Source organism: Kogia breviceps, chromosome 14, assembly GCF_026419965.1.
Source record: "Kogia breviceps isolate mKogBre1 chromosome 14, mKogBre1 haplotype 1, whole genome shotgun sequence".
Lineage (NCBI taxonomy): Eukaryota > Metazoa > Chordata > Mammalia > Artiodactyla > Physeteridae > Kogia > Kogia breviceps.
In genome coordinates, this window is record NC_081323.1 from 330110 (window position 1) to 355899 (window position 25790).

Genomic DNA, 25790 nt, shown 5'->3' on the forward strand with positions numbered 1-25790 from the left:
TGGCCTCCCAGTCATGTGGGGGACGCTCAGAGCCTTGAGTGGGGCCTGGGCCTGGGAGGAGGCGGTTCCTGGGCCAGCTGCCTCCAGCTGGGGCCACCAGGGGGCAGTGGTGTCCCATCCTGGTGGGGCGCCTGTGTACCCCCGGCCCCTGCTGGCCCCAGCTGCCCCATCCATGGGCCGCACCCAGAGGCAGGGACACAGGTGTGTTAGGTTCCTGGGGCTGTTGTAACAGATGACCACGACGGGTAGGCTTAACGCAACAGAAACGAACTTTCTCACTGTTCTACAGGCCACAAGTCTGGAATCCAGCAGGGCAGCACTCCTTCCTGGGCTCAGGAAAGAATCCTTCCTCGTCTCTCCAGCTTCTGGGGGCTGCCCTGGGGGGGATCCCTGGGCTCATGGACACACCACTCCATCCTGGATTCCAGGATTCCATCACCTCTGCCTAAATCTCCAAATCTCTGCCAAATCTCCCTCCTACAAGGACACTTGTCACTGGACATAGGGCCCACCTGGATAATCCAGGATGATCTCTTCATTTCAAGATCCTTAACTTAATCACGTCTGCAAAACTTTTATTCCAAATAAGGTCCTACTCATAGGTTCCAGGGGTCTGAAGTGACTATCTTTTGGGGATATCCATTTAGCCCCTCACACAAGTGAAAGCCCTGACATAAGAAATACACGTCACAGCACATGCCCCCCCCACACACCCACACAGCAGCCAGACACACAAATACTAACACAGAGGCATAAACTGAGCCCTGCAGTCTGGACACACACGCACCAACACACAGAGACACGATGACACCAGCGTCCAGATACACAACACACTGACACACAGGGTGCCAGCATCCCATGACCTCCTAACATACAGGAGAACGCCAGGCACAGTGCACCCCATACAAACACCCACAACATCACACGTTGCCCTGACATGCAGACGCACTGTGGTCTGGACACACATCCACCAAGCCCCAGACATCCCCCCGCACCTTATGTCCAGTCTCTTGGATCCTAACATATGACCAGCATCTTTCTCACCTAGTACAGGACACAGAGACATACCCTGACACCTGGATGGCCAAACAGGACACAGCTTGACATATGTGGTCATGCTGACACACACCTACCAATTGGATGCACCTCAGGGCACCCACACTGACCCCCCTCCCGAAATCCTGCATGTCTTGACCCTGGCGTGGGCACAGTGCATGAGGGAGGCATTATGCAGGTCTCTTTGGCTCTGATTTCCAAAGGAAGGACCGACTGACCCCTCCGCAGAGGGCCCCTCCCTGCCTCTGCCCCAGTAGGGACACTTTGTGCCTCGAGAGAAGCAGGTCCCAAAGGTCCCTGTGAGAAAAGGAAGACTCCAAATCTGCGCACATGTTTTGTGCCCTGCCCACGAACGGTGTAGCCGAACCTGCTCCAGCGCGGACAGAGCAGGTGGAAAGAGCCTCGGGAAAGGAGGAGCACCTTTTACCTCTGTCTCCAAACTAGCGCTCCTTCCCTACTTCATTCATTCCCAAGTCTCGGTGAGGTGGGTGCCCTGTCACCCCCAGACCTGATCCCAGCATCCCTGCCAAGAGCCCAGTTCTGGGGCACAAAGGAGCAAGGAGGGCACTGGCCGCTGGTCTAGGACCACCGCCCTAAAGTAGACAGGCTGCTCAGTCACCCCAATAAAGCCCATGGCCTCAAACTGCCCCGGCACTGCCAGGAGCCAGGCCATTTCCTGAGGGTGGTCACAGGCAGACGTGGTCACAGGGCTGGTTGGAAAGAGGCTGGATCCTGCTTTGCAGGCTCAAGGCCCCCGAGGCCAGTAGTTCAAGGTCCCAGGGGAGGGCGGCCTCCTTCGCTGCACCTTCCCGTCGCTTCCATCCGTGCGCGCTGGGCTTGGGGCAGCACCCAGCGCCCCATCGTGCCTCAGTTTACCCCAATGCCTGAAAAACACCTCCCGCCCGACGGAGGCATAACTGGCCACTTCGCCCTGACGGCCCAGCCCACGCAGGCGACGGACGGGGTACCGGGCAAGCGGATGGCCGCAGGAGCCCCCTCCCCCGACCCGTCTCTCCCGTCGCGGATAGCGGCAGGAATACCGCGAGAGTTCGCCCCCTCCCCCCCACAGTAAAACTGTCAAAGGTGGGAGGGGCGGGAGCGCGCATGTGCGCAGCGCGGCGCGCAGCCTGCGCCGCCCGGACCCCGCGCCCCGCGCCCCGGCCCGGCCCGGCCCCGGCCTCCGCCCGGCCCCTAGCTCGCTGGGCGCCGCAGGTAAGCGCCCGGCCGCGCTCCCGGCCGCGACCCCGGCGGCCCCCGCGCCGGCCGCACCCTCGACCCTGACCCCCGCGCAGGTCGGGGGGCCGGACCCGGAGCCCCCGCCCGCCGCCCCTGTCGCGCCCGGAGCCCCGCGCCGCGCCCCGCACCCCGCGCCGGCGTCGCGTCCCTTCCTCCTTCTTCTCCAGAAAAAGTCGCCATTTTGGTTCACTGCCTTTGGGCCCCCCCCTCCCCAGGAGCCCGGGATCGGCCCTTCCGGGGCCACGCCGGCCCGCACCCGCCGCAGGTGACAGGTGGGTGGCGAGGCCAGCCCCCAGGTGTGCGTCCCCTGGCCGGCCTCATCCGCGCGCCCGGGCCTAGGCCGGGGTTCCGGGCCGAGCGGCCTGGGCCGCGGTCCCATCGCCAGCGTCGCCTGCGGTCAGCGCGAGGCGCTCCTGTATCCCCCCCCCCCTCCAGAGGGTCCCACCTCTGCGACCCTGCTGGCCCCTCTGGGGAGGGGCGAGCCCTTTCTCCTCCTGGTGCGCGAGTCACAGGCCTTGAATGGAAAGGCAGTCTCTGCCTCCTAGGCCAGTTGTGGTCCTGGGGGCTCCCAACTCCAAATTCTCCACCCAAGCTGGAGGAAGACTGGGAAGGTGGGGCTCAGCAGGTACCCTCAGCAGCCTCTGCTGGGGTCAGAAGGGCGCTGGCAGGTCTCCTTGGAAGTATCAGTGCAAGGGCTTCCAGAGAAGTTTGTTTAGAGCCCTCTGGACTCTTACCGACCCCAGGCCCAGGATATAGGCAGCCCCCTGACCATGGACAGTGACTGTCCCGATCTCTGATCTCAGTCTGCCCCGATGGCCTCTGGACCTCCTAGGCACAGCAGATCCTTCCTTTTCTCTCTGTTAGAAGTTAGGAGACTGCCCTGGCCGTCCAGTGGTTAAGACGCCATGGTTCCACCGCAGGGGGCACCGGTTCAATCCCTGGTTGGGGAATGAAGATCCCACATGCTGTGTGGCGCAGCCTTAAAAAAAAAAAAAAAAAAAAAGTTAGAAACCATCAGGAGAGAGGAACCTGCCCCCATTCTGCCCCCGCTTCCTCTGTGGCCTTAAGCGTCCCTGTGGGAGGACCCAAAAGGGTTGAACTCAGAGTCGCCCCAGCTCTCAGAGCCTGGGGTCCCCCAGCAGAACGGGCCCCCTGAAGCCCCAGCCTCAGTCGGCGGAATGTTCTCCGGGGCCAGGGGTGTGTGGTCTCTGGAGTGGCGCTGGTGGACCTGTAGTTTGGGGACAGAGAGTCTCTTGAGGGTGGAGGTGAGCAGGAGGTCAGGCAGGTGGGGAGCGGCTGAGGCATCCGTCGGGTTGGCGGGGCCCCTGCGGGAAACAAAGCAGGGCAGGGGTCAGGGAGGGTGGCTCAGCTGGCACAGGGCCCAGAAGCTGATGCTTCAGGGTCCTCGGTCTGCTCCCCTGGAGAGGGTGTGTGTGCAGTTGGGGAGTGGGCTGCGGCCCTCAGTGCCCACCTTGGCCATCTTCCAACCGTGTCCTGGGGAGAAGGATGCCAGGGCACCCACCTGGGCCCCAGAGCGCGGCCTTGGGCCTGGGTGGGGCTGTGGGGGAAGGTGTTTCTAGGTGCTGGGGCAGCACAGCGTATGAGCCGGCAGCCACGCTCGTGCCATAATTGGCCCCCGAGAGGTGTCACTGGCCTCCCTCCCCTGGGGCACTCCACCTCTCCTGGAGCCATCCCCAGCTAAGCACCAGGTACGAGGTGCACGAGAGGTGCATGGTTCTCTCGCTCTCTGGGATTGTGTGTCTGGAGGCAGGGAGCCCCCTGGAGCTGGTGAAGGTCTCAGGACAGGGCTAGATTCTTCCACGCTGATAGGGTTTTCTGGGTCATCCAGGGAGACTTTGGCTGAGCAGCCCCTCCCCTAAAGCGGAACACCCCCCCTCCCCCCGCCCATCCACCCCTTCACCTGCTTTCCCTTGTGGCCAAAAACACAGGTGGGCAGGCTCCCCTTCCTCAGGCCGGAGAGTGGGCCAGTCTGGGGCAGGGTCAAGAGCAGCCCATTTCAAGTCCTGAGTTGGGCCCAGTGGACCTCATGGGCCTGTCCGCTTGCTCTGCAGAGATGACCGATCCCTTTTGTGTTGGAGGAGGCCGCCGGCTCCCGGGGTCCAGCAAGAGTGGGCCTGGGAAGGATGGCGGCCGGAATGAGGTCCGACTTCCCATGCTTCATGACCCACCGAAGCTGGGTAAGAGGCGGCAGGGCAAGGTCAACTCCAGGTGGTCATGGGCATCCGGTGCTGGGTGTGAGCCTCCCTGGATGTCAGGCTTCTGGGCTCCCAGCCTTGGCTCCTGAGAGGCTTCCTGGGGTGGGGGCAGCCTGGGACCCTGGGTGGACCATGGCCTCCTGCCCCTTGTGCCTCAGTGCAGGGGAAATGAGGCTCCTTCCAGGCGGGACCAGCCCCCCTGGGTGGCAGACAAGGCTGCAGGGAACGCAGCCTCCGAGCCTTGGTGTGTTGTGTGCTGCAGGGCTGCCAGCAGTCCGGGGTGGGCAGACGGTGCCCAGCCAGGCCCCGCTCTGCTTTGACCCAGGAAGTCCAGCCAGCGACAGAACGGAAGGGAAGAAAAAGGGGCGTCCGAAAGCCGAGAACCAGGCGCTCCGAGACATTCCCGTGAGCCCCCCAGGGGCTGGGTGGGGCTCTGGCGGGGTCTGCTGGGGAGCCCGCTGCCTTGCCAGGCCTGCCTGCCGCGTGTCCAGTGCCGAACCCTCAGCCCGGATCCACTGGCCGCTCCGCGTGCGAGGGCTTCCAGAGACGGCCTGGGGCCCGGCGGGTCCTGTGCGGGACTCCCGCGGGACTGGGGACAGTGCTGAGTCGGGGGCTGGCCAGCAGGGCCCTGGGTGGCTGCAGGGTCGACAGCCTGACCTTTCGCACGCCCAGCTCTCCCTGATGAACCAGTGGAAAGACGAGTTCAAGGCGCACTCGAGGGTGAAGTGTCCAAACGCTGGGTGTTGGCTGGAGTTCCCCAGCATCTATGGGCTCAAGTACCACTACCAGCGGTGCCAAGGGGTAAGGGGCTGCGGCCTGGGGAAGGGGAGGCCTGGGGCCCACCCTGCCCTGGCTGTTGGCTTGGGGGTGTCCACGCCTGCCCTCTCCACCCAGGGTGCCATCTCAGAAAGGCTGACCTTTCCCTGCCCCTTCTGTGAGGCTGCATTCACCTCTAAGACCCAGCTGGAGAAGCACCGGATTTGGAACCACATGGACCGACCCCTGCCCGCCCCCAAGCCTGGGCCTGTCAGCCGGCCAGTCAGCGTCGGTCGGCCCGTTGGGGTCAGCAAGCCCATTGGAGTAAGCAAACCTGTCACCATCAGCAAGCCCATCGGCATCAGCAAGCCAGTGACGGTCAGCCGGCCCGTGCCGGTCACCAAGCCCGTGACGGTCACCAAACCAGTGACAGCCAGCAGGCCCGTGCCGGTCACCAAACCAGTGACAGCCAGCAGGCCCGTGCCACTCAACAAGCCTATACCGGTCACCAAGTCTGTGCCAATTGCCAAGCCAGTAACAGTCAACAAACCGGTGCCGGTCTCCAAACCAGTGACCATCAACAAGCCGGTGTCTGTGACGAAGCTTGTGACGGTTACGAAGGCCGTGCCAGTTGCGAAGCCGGTGACGGCCAGCAGGCCCATTGTGGTCAGTAAGCCGGTGACGGCCAGCAGGCCCGTTGCCATCAGCAGACACACGCCGCCGTGCAAGATGGTGCTGCTAGCCAAGTCCGAGAACAAGGCTCCTCGGGCCACAGGGAAGAGCAGCGGTAAGAAAAGGTATGGGGGCTCCTGCTGGGTTGGGGTTGGGTGTCCCCGGCTGCAGCTCAGGGCTGACAGGGCCCAGAGCGGGCCCTCCCGCCCCTCACCTCCCTGCTCTCTGCAGGGCTGCAGACGGCCTGGATGCCTGCCCGCTCCCGCCCAAGCAGGCGAGGCCGGAGAACGGGGAGTACGGCCCATCCACCACAGACCAGAGTTCAGCCTTCCAGCTGGGCACAGACCCCGGCAGCAGCCCCCTTCCTCTGGGCAGCAGACCCTTGGGCAAGGAGGCGCCGAGGGCCGCGGGCCCCGTGTCCCCGCCTGAGGAGGGTGCGGAGCGCACAAAGCACAGTAAGACGAGAGCAGGGGCCAGCGGCAGGGCGGGGGCAGCGGCCAGCCGGCCCAAGCCTCCCAATGGTTATTTGACCAGAACCTCGTTCTCTGTTTTCTCTCCCCCGAGTCAGGAAGGAAACAGAAGACACCCAAGAAGTTTACGGGTGAGCAGCCCTCCATCTCAGGGACTTTCGGACTTAAAGGTGAGGCCTGGAGCAGCCGGGCGCCTGTGGGGCCAAGCACACGCGGCGGCCGCGCCCTCAGCCTGCACCTGCCCCTCCCGCGTGTGCACGTAGGCCTGGCCAAGGTGGAGGACAAAGCCCGCATCCACCGCGCCAAGAAGCAGGAGGGGCCGGTCCCCGAGGAGGCGCGGAAGAGGGGGCCAGCCCCCACCAGCGCCATCAGCAAGGAGGTGCCGGCCCCTGGGGCCCACCCAGCCCCAGGTGGGAGCTGCCGGGTGGTGGGGCACAGGCCAGGTCTTGAGGGTGGGGCGGGTCCGGAGCCGCGGGGACAGGGACCCGAGCGCCAAGCGCGGTCCCTGGGTTCTGTGCTTGGCGTCCAGGGCATCTGGGAGCTCCCGCCTGCCCCTGAGGTGCTGGCCCTGCTCCACAGGTGGCCTTGAGGAGCGGTGGCAACGGGCCATCCACGAACGGGGGGAGGCCGTCTGCCCCACCTGCAACGTGGTCACCCGAAAGACCCTCGTGGGGCTCAAGAAGCACATGGAAGTGTGTCAGAAGGTAAGGCTGCCCCCAGTTTCTGGGAGGGGAGGCACCCCAGGGCCAGCTTCTCACAAGCATGCCCGTCTGCAGCTGCAGGATGCGCTGAAGTGCCAGCACTGCCGGAAGCAGTTCAAGTCCAAGGCGGGCCTCAACTACCACACCATGGCCGAGCACAGCGCCAAGGTATGCCACGGGGCCCGCTGCCGCCCGGCCCTGCCCCCGTACCTGCCCAGCTCTGCCCGCTGGCCTCTCGCTAGCAGAGCTTAGTGGCTCCCGTGCCTGACGGGCGACGTCCGCAGCCCCAGCCCCTGGGCAGGGCCAGGGGCCCTGTGGTGGCGGGGGCACTGAAGCTGGCCTGCCCCCCAGGCCTCTGACGCCGAGGCCTCGGCGGGGAGCGAGCAGGAGGAGCGGGAGCGGCTGCGGAAGGTGCTGAAGCAGATGGGGCGGCTGCGCTGCCCCCAGGAGGTCAGTGGGCAGCGCGGGTGCGGGCGCCAGGCGGGATGGGGCCCGCCGCTCTCCGGCCACTCACCTGCCCCCGGAACCCCAGGGCTGCGGGGCCGCCTTCGCTAGCCTCATGGGCTACCAGTACCACCAGCGACGCTGCGGGAAGCCGCCCTGCGAGGTGGAGACCCCTTCCTTCCCCTGCACCCACTGCGGCAAGACCTACCGCTCCAAGGCCGGCCATGACTACCACGTGCGCTCGGAGCACGCGGCCCCGGTGAGCGGCCCACAGCCCGGCCTCCCGTCCCTCGGCGCCAGGCAGGCGCGTCCACGCGCTGCCTGCCGCGTGTGCTCCGCCTTCCCTCCCGGGGGCCCGCGTGCATCGTGGGTCGGGGGGAGTGGGCCTGGGATGGGCTTCCGTGTCCCCAGTGCGCTCGCTCGTACGTTCTCTCTGTGGCACGTGCCACGTGGCTCCCGTGGCTCATCCGGCCTCCCCTCCCCACCCCCGCAGCCCCCCGAGGAGCCTGCGGACAAGGCCCCCGAGGCTGAGGACCTGTTGGGTGTCGAGCGGACGCCCAGCGGCCGCATCCGCCGCACGTCGGCCCAGGTCGCTGTGTTCCACCTGCAGGAGATCGCGGAGGACGAGCTGGCCCGGGACTGGACCAAGCGGCGTATGAAGGACGACCTGGTGCCCGAGACCGGGCGGGTGAGCCTGGCCCCCCAGTCTCCGAGCCTGAGGCCCCCGTGACCTGGGAGGGTGCCGTTGAGGGCTTTCTCAGCTCAGCAGGGAGCATCTGGGTCACCTCCGGCCCGAGCCCGGAGCTTACCCTGGCACCTGCCTATGTCTGCAGCTCAACTACACGCGGCCCGGCCTTCCTGTGCTGAACCCCCAGCTGCTGGAGGAGTGGAAGAATGAGGTCAAGGAGAAGGGCCACGTCAACTGCCCCAATGATGTGAGCCAGGGGGGCTGGGCAGGCATGGGAACGCTGGGACTCAGGGCAGAGGGCCCAGGGGTGGCCTTGGGGGGAGCCCTCCACGTGGCCCCTGCAGGGTCCTCAGACGGAGCCCCGCAGGCAGAGAGGCCTCGACCTCAGCCCTAGCAGCCCAGCTTGCCCACACCCCTGGGCAGGGGTGACTCCTGAGATCAAGTCCCCCCATTTGCCCCAAATGGGCCCCAGGGCCCCCGGGCTGGGCAAGGGGTGCACACTGGTGGGGGGGCACCTGCCGGAGGGCCCGCCCCCACGGTCGCCTCCTGCCCCCAGTGCTGCGAAGCCATCTACTCCAGCGTGTCCGGCCTCAAGGCCCACCTGGCCAGCTGCAGCAAGGTCAGTGTCCAGGCCCTCCCGGCGGCCGGGCGTGCGCGCTTGGTGCTCCCAGCCGCCCCCCGGGGTCCGCACGCACCGGGCGTGCCCCCCGGCCCCCGTGGGGCCAGGGCCAGTGCAGCCCAGGACGCTCGCCGCCTCCAGCCCCAGCCATCAGTCCCGCGGTCTCGGGTGGCTCTGCCTTTGGGGGTTCCTCATCTGTGCCGGGACAGCCCGACCTGGGCTTGGGGTGAGGGCCCTCGGCAAAGGACCGCGACCCTTCCCAGGAGCACCTGCCTCTTCTCACCCTCTCCTCGCTTCCTGCCTCCCCTGCAGTGGGGCCACCTTGGTGCTCCTGCCACAGAGTGGCCTCGTGGGTCCCCAAAGCACACCTGTCAGGCACCCACCCAGATGAGCCACACAGGTTGGGGCGGTCCTGGCTGCATCTGGGTACTTCTGGTCCTCTAAGGGCCGGTGGAGGGGGCCAACCTCCAGGGGCTGGACTGCCCTGTGCCTTCCAGGGGGACCACCTGGTGGGGAAGTACTGCTGTCTGCTGTGTCCCAAGGAGTTCAGCTCCGAGAGTGGCGTCAAGTACCACATCCTCAAGGCCCACGCGGAGGTGCGTCAGGGACGGGCCTGGTGTGAGAGCGCTGCCGGGCCTGCGACTGGATGTGCTGGCCCCGTGGAGGGGGCCGGGAAGGGCAGGGGCCTCAGGGGGACGGCTCTTCATTTGAGCGAGTGGGCGACGTCGAGGAACCTGCTGGTTTCTCTTCAGAGCCGTCTCCGACTTCCCTAGGAGCTCGGGTGTCCCCAGGCCCCGGGTCCCCTGCCTACCCCGCCCTCCAGGGTCCTGGGCCCCGGGGTTTCCATCGCTGCTCCTCTCCCCCAGAACTGGTTCCGCACTTCGGCAGACCCGCCTCCCAGACACAAGGGCCCAGACTCCCTGGTGCCCAGAAAGGAGAAGAGTCCGGCTGGCGGGAAGAAGCGGGGCCGCAAACCCAAGGAGCGACCCCCTGAGGATCCGGCCCCGGGGACGCCTCCCCACCGGGATGACTGGCCCCCAGGAGGCAGAGACAAGGGGGCCCGGGGCTCTGCTGGCCGGAAGGTGGGAGCCGGCAAGGCGCCCGAGAAGTGAGTTTGGAACCTGGCAGGTGGGTGGGGCCCGGCCCCGGCCCCCTCTGTCCAGGGTGGGGCTCCAGAGCCTCCTGCCCTCCAGGTCTCCACCCCCCACCCCTGCCTGTTCATCTGTCCAGCGGGGGCGGCCAGCCCTCTCCCCTCCCCGAGGGTGGCCCTGTCCCACGCGGGCTGCCGCAGGGCACCTTGGGCTGGGGCTCCCGGGAGGGCCAGGGCAGCTGCAGAAGTGCAATAGTCTGGAGGGACCTTCACGGGCCGGCGAGAGGAAGGGCTACAGCCTGGGCTTCGGTGCTGGGGCGGCACGGAGCAGGCAGATGGCCTTCTGGTCCTCGGCATGTGAGCTCCATGCCGCATCTGCTTTCTTGGGCCCAAGGCTCGGGGGTCCCTGGTGGCCCGTGGTTCTGGGCTGATGAGGGTACCTGAGCAGCCTCACCTCGTGACCCGACACTGGAACCCCAGCACCCCCCAGCTACCTCCCGGGACAGACCCCAAGTCTGACAGCTGCCGTGCCGACCTGCCCGCCCCACCGCCCCCTGCCCCGCCCCCACCCCGCCGTCTTTTGGTTCCTGCACTTCTGCTCTCTACCTCTCCAGGCCCACCCTCCCCTGCGGTGCAGCCCCTGCTGTGCTTGGGCCCTGCCCCGCTGGCCCGTGTCCGTCGCGGTGGCAGAGGCAGCCCTGCCCCACCGTCCCCAGCAGTGCTCCCCGCTTGGGGCCAGGCAGAGGCTCTGCTGCTGCCACTGCAGGGCTGTGGGGCAGGGGCCACGGGAGGTGAGCTCTGGCCTCAGCCTCCAGCTTCGCTAATGCCACTGGCCCGAGTCGGGTAGCCTGATGGGCTTAGGGATGGGCCAGTCTGGGTTCCGGGGTCACCTGGGGCCCACGGGCATGAGGGGCGGGGACCTGGGGCCTGGCTCGAGTAGTGACCACTGTGGGAAGCAGCCTCTGTCGCTGGCCTGGGTTGGCCCGTGGCCAAGCTCCTGTGGGAGCCTCCTTCCCCCTTTTTTACCTGCTCCTTCGTTTCTGGTTGTGTGGCCTTTTGATGTGCGAGCCGAAGGCCGGGGGGAGCTTGGCCAAGGTCACAGGAGGTTGGTGGCAGCTCCAGGGCTCTGTCTTGGCTCCCTTTGGTGCCCTGAGGGCAGCGATCTGTAGGTTGGGTCCGGTGGAGTCCAGGGCGCCCGGGGGATGCAGCCGCATGGTTTCTGACCTCCTGCCTGGGCCCCACCTTCCAACCACGGCATCGCTGGGACAGGGAGGACGCTCAGAGCTGCCGGGTTTGGACGGAGGCTGTTTTCCACTGGGGGGTGGGGGTGGGCTGAGGGCTCGGCCTTGCCGACCCTGGATGATGTGAATTTTGATATTTGCCCGTGTGCGTGTGTCTCCTGGGTGTAGTGGACGCCAGTCTTGTTGCTGTGACAAGTAACAAACCTTTTTTTTAATTCTGTTTTTTATACGAAAACTCACAACAATCTGACATTTTGGTGCTAAGGGTTTCCTGGTGCCGACGGTGGATCTGGGGGCTGGGCTGGGGTCCCTCTCCTGCTCAGGGAGGCGGTGCTCACTGGGCACCCCTCTGCCCCCCAGCTCCTGTCCTCCTCCAGTTCCTGGAGAGGAGGGCCTCCAATCCGGGCTCAGCTCTCCTCACCCTGCACTAGGGAGACAGTTTCCAGGAGGGCTTCGGGGCCGAGGCGCCGTGCTGCCCGTCTCTGGCTTCTTCCTTCAGCCGCAGTGCTCTGACCCCGGGCAGTCCTGGCCTGATGTGCTGGGGGGGGGGGTGTGGAGACGTGGACTCCCCCCACTCACACGCACCTGATCTGATCAGGGGGTGGAGGCCTGGGCAGGTGCAGGTAATCCGGCATCAAAGACTGAGGCAAGCAGCATGACTTGGGTACAGGAGGGCTTTCTCTCCTGTGTTCCCGGGTGTCACTGGGGTACAGCTGGTGGAGGTAGAGGTGGGTCGGGCAGCCACTCTAGGGGCAGCTGCCGGCGGGAGGGTGGGGAGCAGGCACTGATGGGAGCCCCACGCGCACTTTGTCCTTGTCACCAATGGTTGGAGGAGGTTGGACCTCAACGCCTCTGCTGGGGATAGCTGCCTGCCCCGGCCTCTCAGGTACTTGGCCCTTGGGGAGCGGGGGCTGGTTTTGGCTGGGGGATGCATTTCATTGTCACCCCCGGAAGTCCATGTGTGGTCCCTGGCGTGGGACCCCCACCAGATATGTGAGAAGAGGTGGGGTCCTGGGTAACTTGATGTTTATAGCACTTTAACCCCCTTCTTTGTCTTTAAGGTGGGTGTGGGGACTGCTGCCAAAAGTGGCGCTGGGTTGGACCCCTCTCTCTCCCCTCTTCCCTCCCGGCTTCCGTGCTCTGGCTGGTGGGTGGCAGCAGCAAGCTGGTCCTCAGAGCCCTCCTGCTACGGTGGCAGAGCCCTGGGCGGCTCAGCAAGATCTGCCCACCTCCCACTCTGGTGGGAGTGCAGCCAGGTAGCCTTGACTGACACCTTCAATGAGAGGGACTGAGCGGCAGACACCCCCCTCCATGCGGTGGGTGTGGACCCTGCCTGAGACCCCAAACCCAGGGCACAATGTCAGGTCCCTTTCTGAAGATCTACCTCTGGCCCAGCCCACCCCCCTTGCCCTGAGAACAGGAAAGGGTCGACTCAAGGGACCGACATGTCACACGACAATAGGATGCACATTTTGCTCATGCAAAGGGCAGATGAGTGTCCCCTGGTGTGACTGGTGGCCCTCCCAGTCATAGGCCCCACCTGTCCCTCTGGTTTGGAAGGGAAAGAATGGGTGCACCCTGACTCATAGAGGGGAGGGCTGTCCCGGTGTGTCCCCCTGGGTGGGCCCCAGGCAGCTGTCCTGGAGGCCTGGGGTTTTGGGGGCAGCCAGCACCTCCATCCTGGCAGCCACACATCCTGTACTTGGGGTTTCTTGGTTTGGGTGTTTTAATGCCAGTTCTCCGTAATAAGTGCATTTCGAAAGAGAGGTTCCGGCTATCAACTTGTAACCATATATATACGTATATATTCTATCTACAAAGTGTTTATTTGCAAGATGTTTTGACGGTGAGCTCGGGCCCTGCCCGCCTTGTGACCATCTGTCCCCGGTCCTCGTCCCCGCCCCCCGGCCCCAAGTGGCACGGGGGCGGGCCATCAACTGTATGTATTAAAAATGACTGTATCAAATAAATGTTTATTGATTTTTTTCCAGGGGTTTTGTGCAGCTGAGTTTGTGGTAAAGCGCGGTTGGGGCGCTTCCCCGCACTCGCGCCGCGCGGCCTCGTGGGGCTTCTGGTTTGCGGGGCGCGCGCAGCCTGATGGGAATTGTAGGCCGCGGGGCGCGCTGGCGGGCGCCTGGTGCCGGGCTCCGAACCACAGCTTCCGACAGCCTGCGCGGCCGGCCCCCGAGCCCCGCCCAGCCCGCGGAGAGGCTCCCGAGCTAATGGCTGCGCTCCCGGCCTCAGCCGACGCCCACCGTCCGGTGCCGCCGCCCCTAGCGGCTGGAGACGGGCCAGACCGGCTGGAGGGGAAGAGCGAGGACCGGTAGGCGCGGCGCGCCCCTCGCGTCTCGTGGTGGGGGCGGCTTCGGGAGCCGAGCCTGCACCAGCGGAGGGTCCCCGGGGCCTGGCGGTGGCGGGCCCTCGCGGACGGCCGCGGGAAGGGCCCCGTGGGCAGGGCCCGCGTGAGACCTCGGTCTGTCCCGAGCAGACGGGGCGCCGGGCCAGCGAGCACCCGGGCTGGACTGTGCGCCCGCCGGATGCTCCCAGGTGGTCAATTCGTTCCGGGAGCCGCACGGACTCGGCCTGCCCCACTCGAGGCCAGAGGTCGTGATACTGGGCGGCGCGGTGCTCAGTGCCTTCCGACTGCCGGCCAGGCGCCGGGGGAGGGGACCCTGGAGGCTCTGGGGGCTTTGCAGGAGGGGAGGTGGTGGGGGCCGCTGTCACCTGGTTGCGGGGGGGCGGCTTCCGCTGTCAGCCTCGGGCCAGGCGCCAGGGGGTGACGGCCAAGCGGCGCTCGGGCGAGGGCTGGCTTCTCACTTCTGGATCTGAACCGTCTCTGGGCCAGGGCCAGCGCTGGCCCCAGGCTGGGGCCAAAGGAAGCTTTTCCAGCCAGGTGCCTGTTCCTGGGAAGTGCCATGGCCTGGACTGCTTGGCACTGTCTGGGTGCTGCCAGCAGAGCCGCTAGGCAGGCGGGGGGAGGGGTCGCAGGGGTGAGATGCCGGCAGGAAGAGGCTCCCTGGGCCTGGAGGAGCATCTTGTGTTCCTCTAGGCTCACCCCCTCCTGGGGAGCAGTGACTCCGAGCCTGGCTCAGGGTGATAGGGTGGAAGAGGGGGGACCTGAGTCTGTGACACCTGTTAGTTCCAGAGAGTCTGATGTAGCCTGAGACCAGATAAGCTCTTGAAAACACTTCCTGCAGACACAGAACGGTGGCAGCAGCCGTCTGGCTCTGCCCCATGCACAGACCGCGTAGTGGGCATGGGTGCCCCTCACGGGGCCGGGGCGGCAGTGGTCTTCCTCTCCTCGGAGCGTGGTCCTCAGGGGACAGGAGGGGAACCAGGGCCCATAGGGTGGCCCTGGAGCTGCCTCTGGACGTCACGGGGAAATCGGTCCAGTTACATCCTGCTTTCTCTGCGATGTTGCTCAAGCACATGCCCTCCCTCTCCCCCGCAGTCCCTGCACGGCCCGAGGGGGCCAGAGCTGGCTCTGGTCAGTGTCCGGGTGTCTGTGCAGATGCCTCCAAACCGAGGCGCTCCCCGCCCGACCAGGGCTCCGGCTTCGCCTTCCGTATCACCGAGGTTGCACAGTGTGGTCTGGTCGGTGTACCTTGCCGTGGCTTCTTGTGTGCCTGTCCCTCCGGAAGGTCAGTCCGGTGAGGACGGGGACCTCGGCCTACCTTTGCACTGGACGTGCTGGTGGACAAGTGAGCACCTCACAGTGGTGACAGGGTACCCCTCGGGCTGTCCCTTGGTGAGGTCCAGGTGGGCGCGGGTCTGAGGGCTGCCGCTGGGCAACTGGAAGGAAGCTGGCTGGACTTGCCTAAGCAGCGGGGGAGGAGGGGGTCCCATAGGGGGATTTCCAGTGGGTGGGATGGGGACAGTGCAAGTTCCTGGAGCCTGTTGCACCCCTTTAGGGCTGCAGCCGCCCCAGCCCCGCAGTTCTCTCCCTGCTCTGAGGAAGCTGCCCTGATTTCCCTGTCCCTGAGCCAGTCTGGACGGCCCCGCCTCCCCAGGCCAGGCCCCAGTGGGCCAGCTCCTGCCTCCTGCTTCTGGCTTCATTTGAACTCATTCGCTCGGGAAACTTTCCTAAAGCAGGACAGGGCATCAGGGCTCCTCAGCCCCAGGCCTGAGTGCGGTGGGCAGGGCTGGGGCAGGAGGGAGCAGCTACTGCGGGGCAGGCCCATTACCCTGTTACCCTGAGGCAGCGCCTGCCCGGGAGGGCCCCTTTCAGTGCGCGGCCCCCAAGTGAAATTCTTTCTCCCCTGAGCTCCCGCCGGCCGTCTCCACGTTGATGGTGTGGGAAGCCGGCTGGAAAAGCTGGTGTATGGGCTGGATAAATCACAGGGAGGGGGCCAGGGACCTGGGACAGGAGTGAGTACTGCAGCCGCCCACCCGAGGGCCTGCTCTTCCTCCTGCTGCCAGACTGGGGCGTGGCTGTGTCCCCAGCTGGGCACTGAGCACGGGTGGCCTTGGGGGACGTGCTGGAGCCTTCGTGGAGGGGGTGGGGTGGGCAGTTATTCTCGGAGGAGGCCTCAGCCGGGTAGAGTTTCAGGTTGTTTATGCCTCTCGGAGGCACCTGGGGGCAGGGGTGCTTAGCTCAGCTCCGCTCCTCTCTGACAGCTTGGCCGGCCCAGAGACACCTCCGATTTCCCTGTCCCGCGGCGGGGGCGGGGGGGTGCGGGGGTGGGCCCTGCAGTCCCCGGCAGACCAGGGGTCTGGAGCTTTCTCCAAGCTGTTCTGGAGGAGGGGGGCACAGTGGTCCTCAGCCAGCCCTGGATGGGCAGTGTGCCAGCCTGAGCACAGGAGGGGCAGTTCACACCCGATGCCGGCCTGAGGCCCGCCCGGCTGTTCCCAGCAGCTCGGGGCTATTAATATCAGGCCAGCGCACAGCCGCCAGCCGGTGATCCTCTTATGCCTGGAGCCTCTGCCTCTGAGGCCAGCGGCGAGTGCCGCTGCTTCGGCACGGGCTCCTGGGGCCTCTCACCCGTCGGCCCCCCGCCTCCCAGGGCACAGCCTCTGCCAGCCAGGGCCTGGACCCCACCTCAGCTCCTCACCCGCTGTGCTGCCCACCCATGGAGGAGCAGTTCAGGGGGCTCCTGAGCTGTCCCGGGGGGCTGCCAGGGGTCTAAGAGGCAGTGCGGTGATACCCGGCACACGCCTGGGATCGCCCTCCTGTCCCGGTTCCCCCTGTGTCCTGGCCATGAGCAGCCCCCCAGCTTACCCTGGCATCAGGGTCTCGGGCTGCCGGACCCTTGGAGCAGAAGGCAGGTGAGTGGCGGGCCTGCTGTCCTCCGGTGAGGATGCCCGTCTCTGCTGCGCCTCGGCCACCCCCAGCCCCCTGTGCCGTGTCTAGTGGCCGTCAGGGCAGAGACAGGCCAGGCAGGTGCTCGTGGGGCCCAGCTGCCGGCTTGGCTTGGGGCTCTCAGTTACCAGCCGGCCCGTGTCCATGTGGCTCATAACCCTTTGGTCGAAATTGCCTTCTGTCCTTGTGGCCGGCAGCACCCTGTCCATCTGGGAGCGGGGAGGTGAAGCCTTTCCCACGTCACGGTTTGTTCCACTGTGAAAATGGGGTGAGGCTCGCTCTGAGGGCACAGTGAGCTTTGTCCCTGGCTTTGAGAGAGAGCCGGCCTTTGGGAGGAGGTAGTGGAGCTGGACGTGGTTGCAGAACCGGCCTGATGCCATCCAGGCCTACTGCAAGCCCTGGGCCTGGCGGGTTTCTGTCAAGGTCACCCCTGGCTCTTCCCCGAGGAGGTGTCTGTCCCGGGCTGTCGGCGCCACAGGCCTGGGAAGCCGTCCGTGGTCGTGGTCGTCACCTCAGCAGGACAAGGGTCAGTCACAGAGAGGGGCGAGGGCTCCTGCTGGAGAGGCCAGGGCACCAGCCTGGGCTGAGAAGCAGGGGAACGGCGGCAGCGCCAGCCCAGGCCTCGCATCCCGCGTCGGTCCCGCGAGGTCGTCCGGCTGTCCTTGGGCGCGCTGGGCACACGGGCTGCTTTGCTGGGGCACCAAGGCCCTGCTCCTCTGCAGACCAGCTTTTCTGTGTTGCCTTTTCCTGCCCGGGCAGGAGGTGCAGAGCGGACGTTTTCCTCCGGGGCTGTGCGGAGCTCCCCTCCCCGGCTGTAGGCTGTCGGTCATGTCCAGGGTCTGTGGGTCGTTCGCGGGGAGCGCGGCTGTGTGTGAGCCCCGGGGGCCCCGGGCTTGCAGTTGGGGTTGAGCGTGTCCAGGGGAGTGGCCAGCGCTGCCCCCCGGCCGGGGCTACAAGACGTCGCTGCTGTGCTCCGTCCGTCTCCTGCTTGGCTGAGCGGGACATCAAGTGAGCTGGCGCTGCCCCGTTGTCTGGATGTCCCGTGTGTTGTTTGCTCCACGGACGAGCAATGGCTACTTCCAGAGGCAACACAGGCAGCCAGTGACTCCCGGGGCTCGCCCCCCACGCCGTCCCAGTGGCGGAGGACCGAGGCGGCCCGGTGCTCTCCGTGCCCCGGACGGTGCTGCACGCCTCCCGTCACATCCGATGGCCGGCTTTCCCGCTGCGTAACTTGTGCTGACACGGCCCTCTGCGCCCTCGACAGCCGCTGCTGTGGCTCGTCACGTGTCAGGCCTGAGCTAATTCCTCCCCCGGCCCCCCTCCCGCCCCACACACGTGTGCATACAGACGCCGTCCTCCTGGGTCTTGGCAACGCTGGGTGTGCTGGGAGCACCGCACAGCTGGAAATGCCCGTGTTCCTGGCGGGGGATGCTCAGGCCACCCTGAGCAGGAGGCGCCTGTCATGCCCTGGGCCGGCTGGCCCTGCCCTCGCGGGGACGTCTCCCCGAGGCCAGCCTCACAGCGCCCTGCGCCCTGGCCTTGACAGCAGGCTGTAGCGGTGACGGCGAGCTTCAAGGACAGACAGAGGCTTGGTCTGGTTTTTGATAAAGCGGGGGCGTGTGCTCGTAAAACACGAAAACCTGGCGAGGTCCCCGCTCCTGCCCTTGGTGGCCTTCTCTGTGCACTCGTCTCACAGGCTCACGCTGGCTTTTACGGCTCGAGGCGCTTTGCCTTCTCACCTGATGGTACCTCGAGGGTGTCTTCCGAGTGTGGCTCCTTCTCAGGTTCCCGCCCGCGTCCCGAGCAGCATCCATCACTGGGGCTCCAGCCGCGGGTGGACACACGTCCTGCCAGGGTCGTCCGGTGCACCCCCAGGTTCCCGGTACTTTCTTCCTGCCCAGACGATCCGCTTGCCTTTGGGGTCTCTGGGGCGGGTCTACAAGCTGACGCCATGAGCAGCCTCTCTCTCAGGCAGCGGTGGAAGTGCCTTCCTTCTCCCTAAGCTGGTCCTGCCCCCGGGGCCACCTTCACGCTGGGTCTGCGTCGCAGCCTCTCAGCATAGACTGAGCCGGCATCGGGCAGGCGCTGCCTCCCGTCGGGCCGTCAGCCGAGCCGAGCCTCCCCGGCTGCCCCTGAAGGCCTTGAGGCCTTGAGGCCTGGGCCAGTCATCACTTCCGTGCCCTTTAGGGGTATAAATCTACAAAGAAGTCAGCACAGCCCGACTCGAGTGGCGCGGCACGTCTCCCAGGCACGTTCCCGCCTTGCGCACAGCCTCTGGGGGCCTCCGCCCTTCGGCAGGGCGCCCCGGGTCTCCCTCCCGGTCTGTCCACACCACTGCCGGCCCGTCCCTTTTGTCAGCGGCCTCTGTCTCGAGCCCCTCTCCCTGCGTGCCCTGCAGGGTGGCACAGAACTAGAGGGCCGCCCAGAGTGCGTCTGGGGAGACGACACAATCCTCAACAGGGTCTTGACTGTCCTTGGCGTGCCCACCTCTCATCTCCTGGGGGAGAGGGGGCCCTCGTGGCCCTGCTGAGGCCCGGTCCACGTGGGAGGAAGAGCTGGGCCCAGACAGCGCTCCCCTTGTGTCCTCCTTGGGCACCTGCTGTCCCTTTGGATTTGTGGGCAGTGGCAGTCCGAGGCCCCGGGCCCAGCGGACGGGCCGCAGGCAGCTTGGCTGTGCCCCACGCACAAGCCGGCTCACCTTGGCCGTGCCCTCGTGCCTGCGTGGAGGCACCACGTGGACCAGTCGCGCCAGGCCCGGCGTGGGGGGGGCGGGGGGCTGGTGGCCCTGGGCCGAGGCAAGTGTGCCCCCCCGCCCCCAGCAGCAGCAGCAGCAATGCGGAGTCCTTGGACAGGCTTCTCCCACCTGTGGGCGCCGGGCGCTCGCCCCGGAAGCGCACCACCAGCCAGTGCAAGTCCGAGCCGCCCCTGCTGCGCACCAGCAAGCGCACCATCTACACGGCAGGGCGGCCGCCCTGGTACAACGAGCACGGCACCCAGTCCAAGGAGGCCTTCGCCATCGGTGAGCGCGGCTGTGGTGCGTGGGTGGGCCGGGGCCGTCGCTCGCCCAGACCTCCGAGTGGGCGGGTCGGGCAGAACCCACCGCCGTGCCCCAGCCGGCGTTTCCGTGACCCGCGCTGCTCAGGCCCCTCGGTGCAGGGCAGCCCGGGGTGGAGGCAGCGTCGGGGGGCGGCACCGCTGGGACCCATGTGTGAGGCTGACCCGGGCCGCTCCGCTCAGGGTCTCTCTGCCCCTCCGCACAGGCCTGGGAGGCGGCAGTGCTTCTGGGAAGACCACTGTGGCCAGAATGATCATCGAGGCCCTGGACGTGCCCTGGGTGGTCTTGCTGTCCATGGATTCCTTCTACAAGGTGCGGGCGTCCCGCACGAGCAGCTCGCCACGAGGTCCACGGCCCCTGCCCCGCCTGGGGCCTGGGGCCTGGGGCCTGAGCCCTGAGCCCGCGGCTGCTTCTCCTTCGGTTGCTGCTCCTCCCCCCGCAGGCGCTCCTCCCCCACGGGTGCTCCTCCCCCGCGGCTGCTCCTCCCCCACGGGTGCTCCTCCCCCCGCAGGCGCTCCTCCCCCGCGGCTGCTCCTCCCCCGCGGCTGCTCCTCTCCCGCGGCTGCTCCTCCCCCACGGGTGCTCCTCCCCCACAGATGCTCCTCCCCCCACGGGTGCTCCTCCCCCCACAGGTGCTCACCAGGCAGCAGCAGGAGCAGGCCGCCCACAACAACTTCAACTTCGACCACCCTGATGCCTTTGACTTCGACCTCATCATCTCCACCCTCAAGAAGCTGAAGCAGGGCAAGAGTGTCAAGGTGCCCATCTACGATTTCACCACCCACAGCCGGAAGAAGGACTGGGTAGGTCCCGCAGGCTCAGCTGCACGGGGCTGGCGCAGGGGCCTCGGGGCCGCTTCAACACACACGATTCCTTTGCAGAAAACGCTCTACGGTGCAAACGTCATCATTTTCGAGGGCATCATGGCTTTTGCTGACAAGACACTGCTGGAGGTGAGGACGGGTTCCAGGACGCACGGCCTGGCCCCCTGATCCTCCCGTGGGACTCACCTTACACTTGCCTCCATCCCCGGCCCGTGCCGTAGCCCCGGGGTTGGGTGAGGAACGGCCTTGTCTCCTGAATCTCGCCCCTGCGAGTCAGGGTTTCGGCCGCTGTTCTCTGGGGTCCACGTGGCTGCCGAGGTCAGAGCCACGTTGGTGGGAGTAGGTTCATCTGTGGGTGTGCATGTGTGGATTCTTGCCTGGGAGGGAGCCAGCCTCCTGCGTGTGCACTGTTTGTGAGGACATCCTGTCCCCTGGGAGGCTCTGGGCAGCTGCCCCAGGTGTGACCCACTCCGGGCCAGGCCTCGGGAGCCACCTTCCCCGCCCTGCCGAGGCCCGAGGAGGCACAGCCGGCTATGCCCTCGTCCTCGCGCCTTCGCTGGTCCCGCGTGTGAGTGTGTGCTCAGGCCCTCGGAACCCCACTGCTCGCCACGCATGCGCACGCTCAACAGTCCGCGCGCGATGCAGCCCCCACCGCACGCACAGCCACACCACACGCTCCCCGCGCCCCCACCCCATCCAGACCCGAGAGGTGCCGCGCAGGCCTGGTCTGCCCCTGGGCCCACACGCAGAGCAGACGTCTCTGCCAGAGGCCGCCCCCTGTTGCTCAGTTGGGTCCTGCTGGCGACAGGGCCTTGGAGCCCCTTGTGTCAGGCCCTCTTCGGCAACTCCCTCTGCCGTCCAGCTCCTGGACATGAAAATCTTCGTGGACACGGACTCTGACATCCGCCTCGTGCGGCGGCTGCGCCGTGACATTAGCGAGCGGGGCCGGGCCATCGAGGGTGTCATCAAGCAGTACAACAAGTTCGTGAAGCCCGCCTTCGACCAGTACATCCAGCCCACCATGCGCCTGGCGGACATTGTGGTGCCCCGGGGTGAGCCTGCAGTCCAGCTGGTGGCGGGAGGGCGGGGGTGGGCAAGGCCGGACCTCACCCTCCCTCCTGTCCCGGCCCAGGGAGCGGGAACGCAGTGGCCATCGATCTGATCGTGCAGCACGTGCACAGCCAGCTGGAAGAGGTGAGCCGATGTCCAGGCTCCCGCGGCCCCGCCAGCCCCGCTCCCCATGGCCACCTGCCTGGGCGGCCCCCACGTTTACTGCCCCGTCGTGTGCCGGCCAGAGGCAGCCGGGCTCCCTGAGGGACCACGGGGCACGGAGCATCTCCAGCGCCCCCAGCCTGAGCTGGGCCTCGTACGGAAGGGTGCGCTCCTGTCCCTCCAAAGCCTATTGGGCCGCCGTTGGGTTTTGGTGCTGAGTCCCACGTCCTGAGTGTCCTAGGGGGTCACACACCCCGGGCTGGCCCAGGGCACCGCCCAGCCCTCGGGCAGGCTTCACGACGGGGCGCTCGGGGCCTGCGGAACAGAGCCCCAAGGGTCCTGGCTCTGACAGCCCAGCCCGGGGTTGCCACGCCAGAGGCCACGGGGAGCTGGCCCCCTCCCATGGCAGGCAGCCCCCCGGGACTCTCCCGCTATGGGGCTGTGGTGCGTCCGTTCCTGGGTGGGGGTGGCCCGGCTGGCTGAGGCACACGGTGGCGACAGGCCATGCCGTCCGGTGACTTCGAGGTGAGCAGTGCTGCTGTCACTGATGCCCCACCCCATTCCCTTGTGTCTCCCTGTGTCGCTGCCGCAGCGTGAGCTCAGTGTCAGGTAAGACTTCCCACACCTGTCTGCACAGACGGAGGCATTTCCAACATCCACAGGGAGCTCGGAGACTGGGTTGTCACCCAGGCGGGCAGTGAGGTCCCCTCCCACCATGCCCACCCCCTGTGCTGGACCCGCCCCCGGCACAGAAGGGGTGCTGTGGTGGCCGCCACACCGCTTCTCGCTGCCCTTGCGAGTAGTCAGGGGAATTAAGGCCCAGAGAGGTTAAGGTGTTTGCCCAAGTTCACACAGCACCCTGACTCTAGGCCGGCCAGACCTCTCTGGAGGCTCTTACCCGACTTGGGGCTGGTTGTGTGGGGTCGGACCCAAGGGCACAGCTGTCCTGAGCCCGCACCGCTGTGCCCCAGGGCGGTGGCCACAGGCCCGTCCTTCAGCAGCCAGAGCGCCTGGGTCTGCACCTTCTCTGCCTGAGCCGCGGGGCGGGCCTTCACCCCCCCAAGTGGCGCTGAGGCGCCCCACCCCCCGCGTCCCGGCACCCTGGCCCACCCTGGCCCTGGCGCCGAGGCCCAGGGAGCCAGGAGGAGCCCCCAGGAGTCCTGGGCTGCGTGTCCTTCCTGCCCGTGAGCGGGATGGGGCGCCTGTGCCCACGCAGTGGTCGGCGGAGCTGGGAAGCACCAGACCGAGCCCCCAGCTCGAGCTGCATTGGAAATGCCTCCAGGCCGGGCGCCAGCCTCCAGCCTCCTGCCCACGCGCTAGTCTCGCTTGCCTGTCAGCTGGCCCGGGGCACCTGCGGGTCTGGCTGCGTCGTGTCCTCGGGAAGCCTTGGTTCAGAGAAATGAAAGTTTCCAGGAAACGTGGCTGTGGTGGGCGGGAGCGAGGGACCCGCAGGACCGAATGCAGTGGACTCTCGGGTGCTCGCGGGCCCCCGGGGCGCGGGCTGCAGGGTCTCCCTGCCACCAACCCAGCCTCCTGCTCTTCCCTTCCCCGGGCCAGCCGGCGGCCACGGACACCACCGTGCTCCCCGCTAAGTGGTCTTTTCTCTCTCTCCTTTTCCTCTTCTTTGTAAACCCTGGGGTTTCCTGCCCTGTTCCCTCCCTGACCTACTCTTCGCCTCTTCACCTGGCGGGCAGAGGAAGCTGCGCTGGGATCTGTGAGGACAGAGTGCTCTGGCCGTGGTGCTGCCTGCGCGCTGTGTGCCCGGCGCTCTACAGGCTCCGCCCCTCCCCCCCCCCCCCCCCCCGCTCCAGGCTGGGGCAGCAGGGCCAGTGCGAAGCCAGCGCTGCCCGCCTCCCCCGAGGGGGCCGCACGTCACTTGGGGGGGGGGGAGTCTTAGGCGGGACTTGGCCCCAGAGCTCAGCTGTTTCCCCAGGGAGAGGTGTCCTGAGGTTGGGGTCCAGACGCCCAGCTTGGGGGCTAAGATCCATCTGCACGTGTGAGGCCTTGCCCTCCCACCGCCAGGCCCTGAACGGGGAGGGGACCTGGAGCGGGAAGGGAGGCCCGCACCGCAGCCCCTGCTTCCTGCCTAACGGTCAGCTGCTCTGCCTTCCCCCGTGTCCCTTAACCATTGCCTGGCTGTTACGGCGGAGGGCATCTCGGGATGGGGCCCTCCCTCCAGATCAGCCTCTGGGAGGGCGGCCTCCACCCTGCACACCCACCGTGCCCACCACGACTGCCCCCTACAGGCTGCAGCGGGAGGATGGGGGCTCTGGGGGGAAGGTGCCCCTTCTTGAGTTCCCAATCGCTTTGTGTCCCCAGGGCCGCACTGGCCTCAGCGCACCAGTGCCACCCCCTGCCCCGGACGCTGAGTGTCCTCAAGAGCACGCCGCAGGTGCGGGGCATGCACACCATCATCAGGTGAGGCCCGTCCCACTCCCCGGGCCTGGCGGGCGGGCGGGGCCGACCCTCCCTAACCCACCTGGGCCCGTCCTTGGCACAGGGACCGGGAGACCAGCCGCGACGAGTTCATCTTCTACTCGAAGAGGCTGATGCGGCTGCTCATCGAGCACGCGCTCTCCTTCCTGCCCTTCCAGGTGCGGGGCGGGGCGGGGCGGGGGGAGTAGGGGGAGGGGAGGCTCCTCGCGCTCACGCCCCGCCCCCGCCCTGCGCAGGAGTGCGTCGTGCAGACCCCGCAGGGCCAGGACTACTCGGGCAAGTGCTACGCGGGGAAGCAGGTACCAGGGGCCCGACCTGGGCGACAAGGGACTGGGGCGGCCGGAAGGCGGGGGTCTGGCTAGCTCAGCCTCGTCCCCCCAGATCACGGGCGTGTCCATCCTGCGGGCCGGCGAGACCATGGAGCCTGCGCTGCGGGCCGTGTGCAAGGACGTGCGCATCGGCACGATCCTCATCCAGACCAACCAGCTCACCGGGGAGCCCGAGGTGGGAGGCTTGGGGGAGGGGGCTCCGGTGGGGGGAGGGCAGGGGTGGAGTTCGGGGGAGGGGGAGGGGCCTGGGGAGCCCAGGTACAGCCTTCGGTTTGGGCCGCCCTGACCCTGTGGCCGCCCGCAGCTCCACTACCTGCGGCTCCCCAAGGACATCAGTGACGACCACGTGATCCTCATGGACTGCACAGTGTCCACTGGCGCGGCGGCTATGATGGCGGTGCGGGTGCTGCTGGTGAGTGGGCGGCAGGGGGCGGCGGGCAGGGGCGGGCGCCGGCCCCGGCTCACGCCCTCGCCGCTCAGGACCACGACGTGCCCGAGGACAAGATCTTCTTGCTGTCGCTGCTCATGGCGGAGATGGGTGTCCACTCGGTGGCCTATGCCTTCCCGCGCGTGAGAATCATCACCACGGCGGTGGACAAGCGCGTCAACGACCTCTTCCGCATCATCCCCGGCATAGGTGAGGCTGCCCGGCCCTGTCAGTGACAGCTGGGGGCGGGGGGCAGGTGGGCCTGAGCCCCCACCACAAGGACCTGCTTCTTCCCCCAGGGAACTTCGGCGACCGCTACTTCGGGACCGACGCCGTCCCCGATGGCAGCGATGAGGAGGAAGGGGGCTCTGCGGGGTAGCCGCCCTCCCCGCCCCCAGCGCCTCCTGCTTCCCTGGGGGCTTACAGAGTAGAGATGTTAACGTATTTTAATTAAAGAACGTGTTACCGGCGTACCTTGTCTAAACATTTTGTAAAATAAAACTTGAAACTGAAGCTGTGACTGGTTAGCTGGGGTGCGGGAGTGGTGTCCTGCCTGGGCCCTGGGCTTGGGGAGTGGCCCCCAGTGCTGACCCAGTCCCCAAGCAGCGAGGCCACTGTGGAGAGGGAGGGACTGAGGAGCCTGGCCTCCGCCGGGTCCTGGTTGGGCCCCCACCTTCCCCGCAGCAGGACAGGGGCTTCTGGTCTTGTAGACCTGGCTTTCCTCACCGTCCAGGGTCAGTGCGGATTTAGGAGAGGGCAGAGCTGGGCCTGCAGCTCCTGGCCCTGCTAGACTGGCCCCTTGGTGGCCACCTGGCCTGGGCCTGGGGCTCTGGGTCTTACGGGACGTCAACAGCCTCCACAGCCACTTCCCTCCCCCAGCACGTGTTTGTCCGCGGCGGGGGCGGGGCGGAAGTGGGTGTGGGCGGGGCTGGAGGAGGGAGTGAGGAACCGGCCCTGGCCTCGCAGGAACCCCACTTGCAGGGGATGTGGCCGGTGCCACACCGCTCAGGGGCAGAAAC

At 66.9% G+C, this 25790-nt stretch overlaps 2 protein-coding genes across 18 annotated transcripts; both read left to right on the top strand.

Annotated features, from left to right (window-relative positions):
* The first annotated feature begins 2200 nt into the window (after positions 1-2200).
* Positions 2201-13179, top strand: ZNF512B (zinc finger protein 512B). Of its 9 annotated transcripts, none has more exons than XM_067013909.1 (17): positions 2201-2268; positions 4365-4490; positions 4771-4913; positions 5181-5309; positions 5403-6061; positions 6168-6391; positions 6505-6576; positions 6670-6816; positions 6986-7110; positions 7183-7275; positions 7459-7557; positions 7640-7810; positions 8045-8239; positions 8385-8486; positions 8796-8858; positions 9356-9454; positions 9725-13179. In XM_067013909.1, exons 2-17 carry the CDS (start codon positions 4367-4369, stop codon positions 9968-9970), a joined length of 2691 nt encoding a protein of 896 aa, XP_066870010.1. In that variant the 5' UTR covers positions 2201-2268; positions 4365-4366; the 3' UTR covers positions 9971-13179. The 9 variants fall into 9 exon arrangements, with proteins under 9 accessions (XP_066870010.1, XP_066870012.1, XP_058892483.1 ...); XM_067013911.1 differs by having other exon boundaries at positions 6505-6537; XM_059036500.2 differs by adding an exon at positions 2508-2564 and having other exon boundaries at positions 5181-6061; positions 6505-6816.
* UCKL1 (uridine-cytidine kinase 1 like 1) lies at positions 13142-25284 on the top strand. Of its 9 annotated transcripts, XM_059036520.2 has the most exons (18): positions 13142-13512; positions 13794-13796; positions 14641-14890; positions 18676-18740; positions 19284-19507; positions 19749-19855; positions 20176-20346; positions 20425-20496; positions 21230-21419; positions 21500-21561; positions 23274-23293; positions 23899-23997; positions 24080-24173; positions 24252-24314; positions 24397-24519; positions 24649-24756; positions 24825-24981; positions 25071-25244. In XM_059036520.2, exons 1-18 carry the CDS (start codon positions 13142-13144, stop codon positions 25148-25150), a joined length of 2259 nt encoding a protein of 752 aa, XP_058892503.1. In that variant the 3' UTR covers positions 25151-25244. The 9 variants fall into 9 exon arrangements, with proteins under 9 accessions (XP_058892503.1, XP_058892501.1, XP_058892500.1 ...); XM_059036518.2 differs by lacking the exons at positions 13794-13796; positions 14641-14890; positions 18676-18740; positions 23274-23293 and adding an exon at positions 22172-22188 and having other exon boundaries at positions 19308-19507; positions 25071-25284; XM_059036517.2 differs by lacking the exons at positions 13794-13796; positions 14641-14890; positions 18676-18740 and having other exon boundaries at positions 19308-19507; positions 25071-25284.
* Positions 25285-25790: the final 506 nt, after the last annotated feature.

What these genes read in the sequence shown, in the direction of transcription:
- ZNF512B (XM_059036500.2), top strand. Translation starts at nt 4,367, where the DNA reads ATGACCGATCCCTTTTGTGTTGGAGGAGGCCGCCGGCTCCCGGGGTCC. An exon ending in AAGAGCAGCGGTAAGAAAAG is followed by an intron (nt 6,062 to 6,167) that starts GTATGGGGGCTC and finishes TGCTCTCTGCAG; the next exon opens with GGCTGCAGACGGCCTGGATG. An exon ending in TGGTGCCCGAGACCGGGCGG is followed by an intron (nt 8,240 to 8,384) that starts GTGAGCCTGGCC and finishes CTATGTCTGCAG; the next exon opens with CTCAACTACACGCGGCCCGG.
- UCKL1 (XM_059036520.2), top strand. Translation starts at nt 13,142, where the DNA reads ATGACTGTATCAAATAAATGTTTATTGATTTTTTTCCAGGGGTTTTGT. An exon ending in CTGACAAGACACTGCTGGAG is followed by an intron (nt 20,497 to 21,229) that starts GTGAGGACGGGT and finishes TCTGCCGTCCAG; the next exon opens with CTCCTGGACATGAAAATCTT. An exon ending in AGTGCTACGCGGGGAAGCAG is followed by an intron (nt 24,315 to 24,396) that starts GTACCAGGGGCC and finishes TCGTCCCCCCAG; the next exon opens with ATCACGGGCGTGTCCATCCT.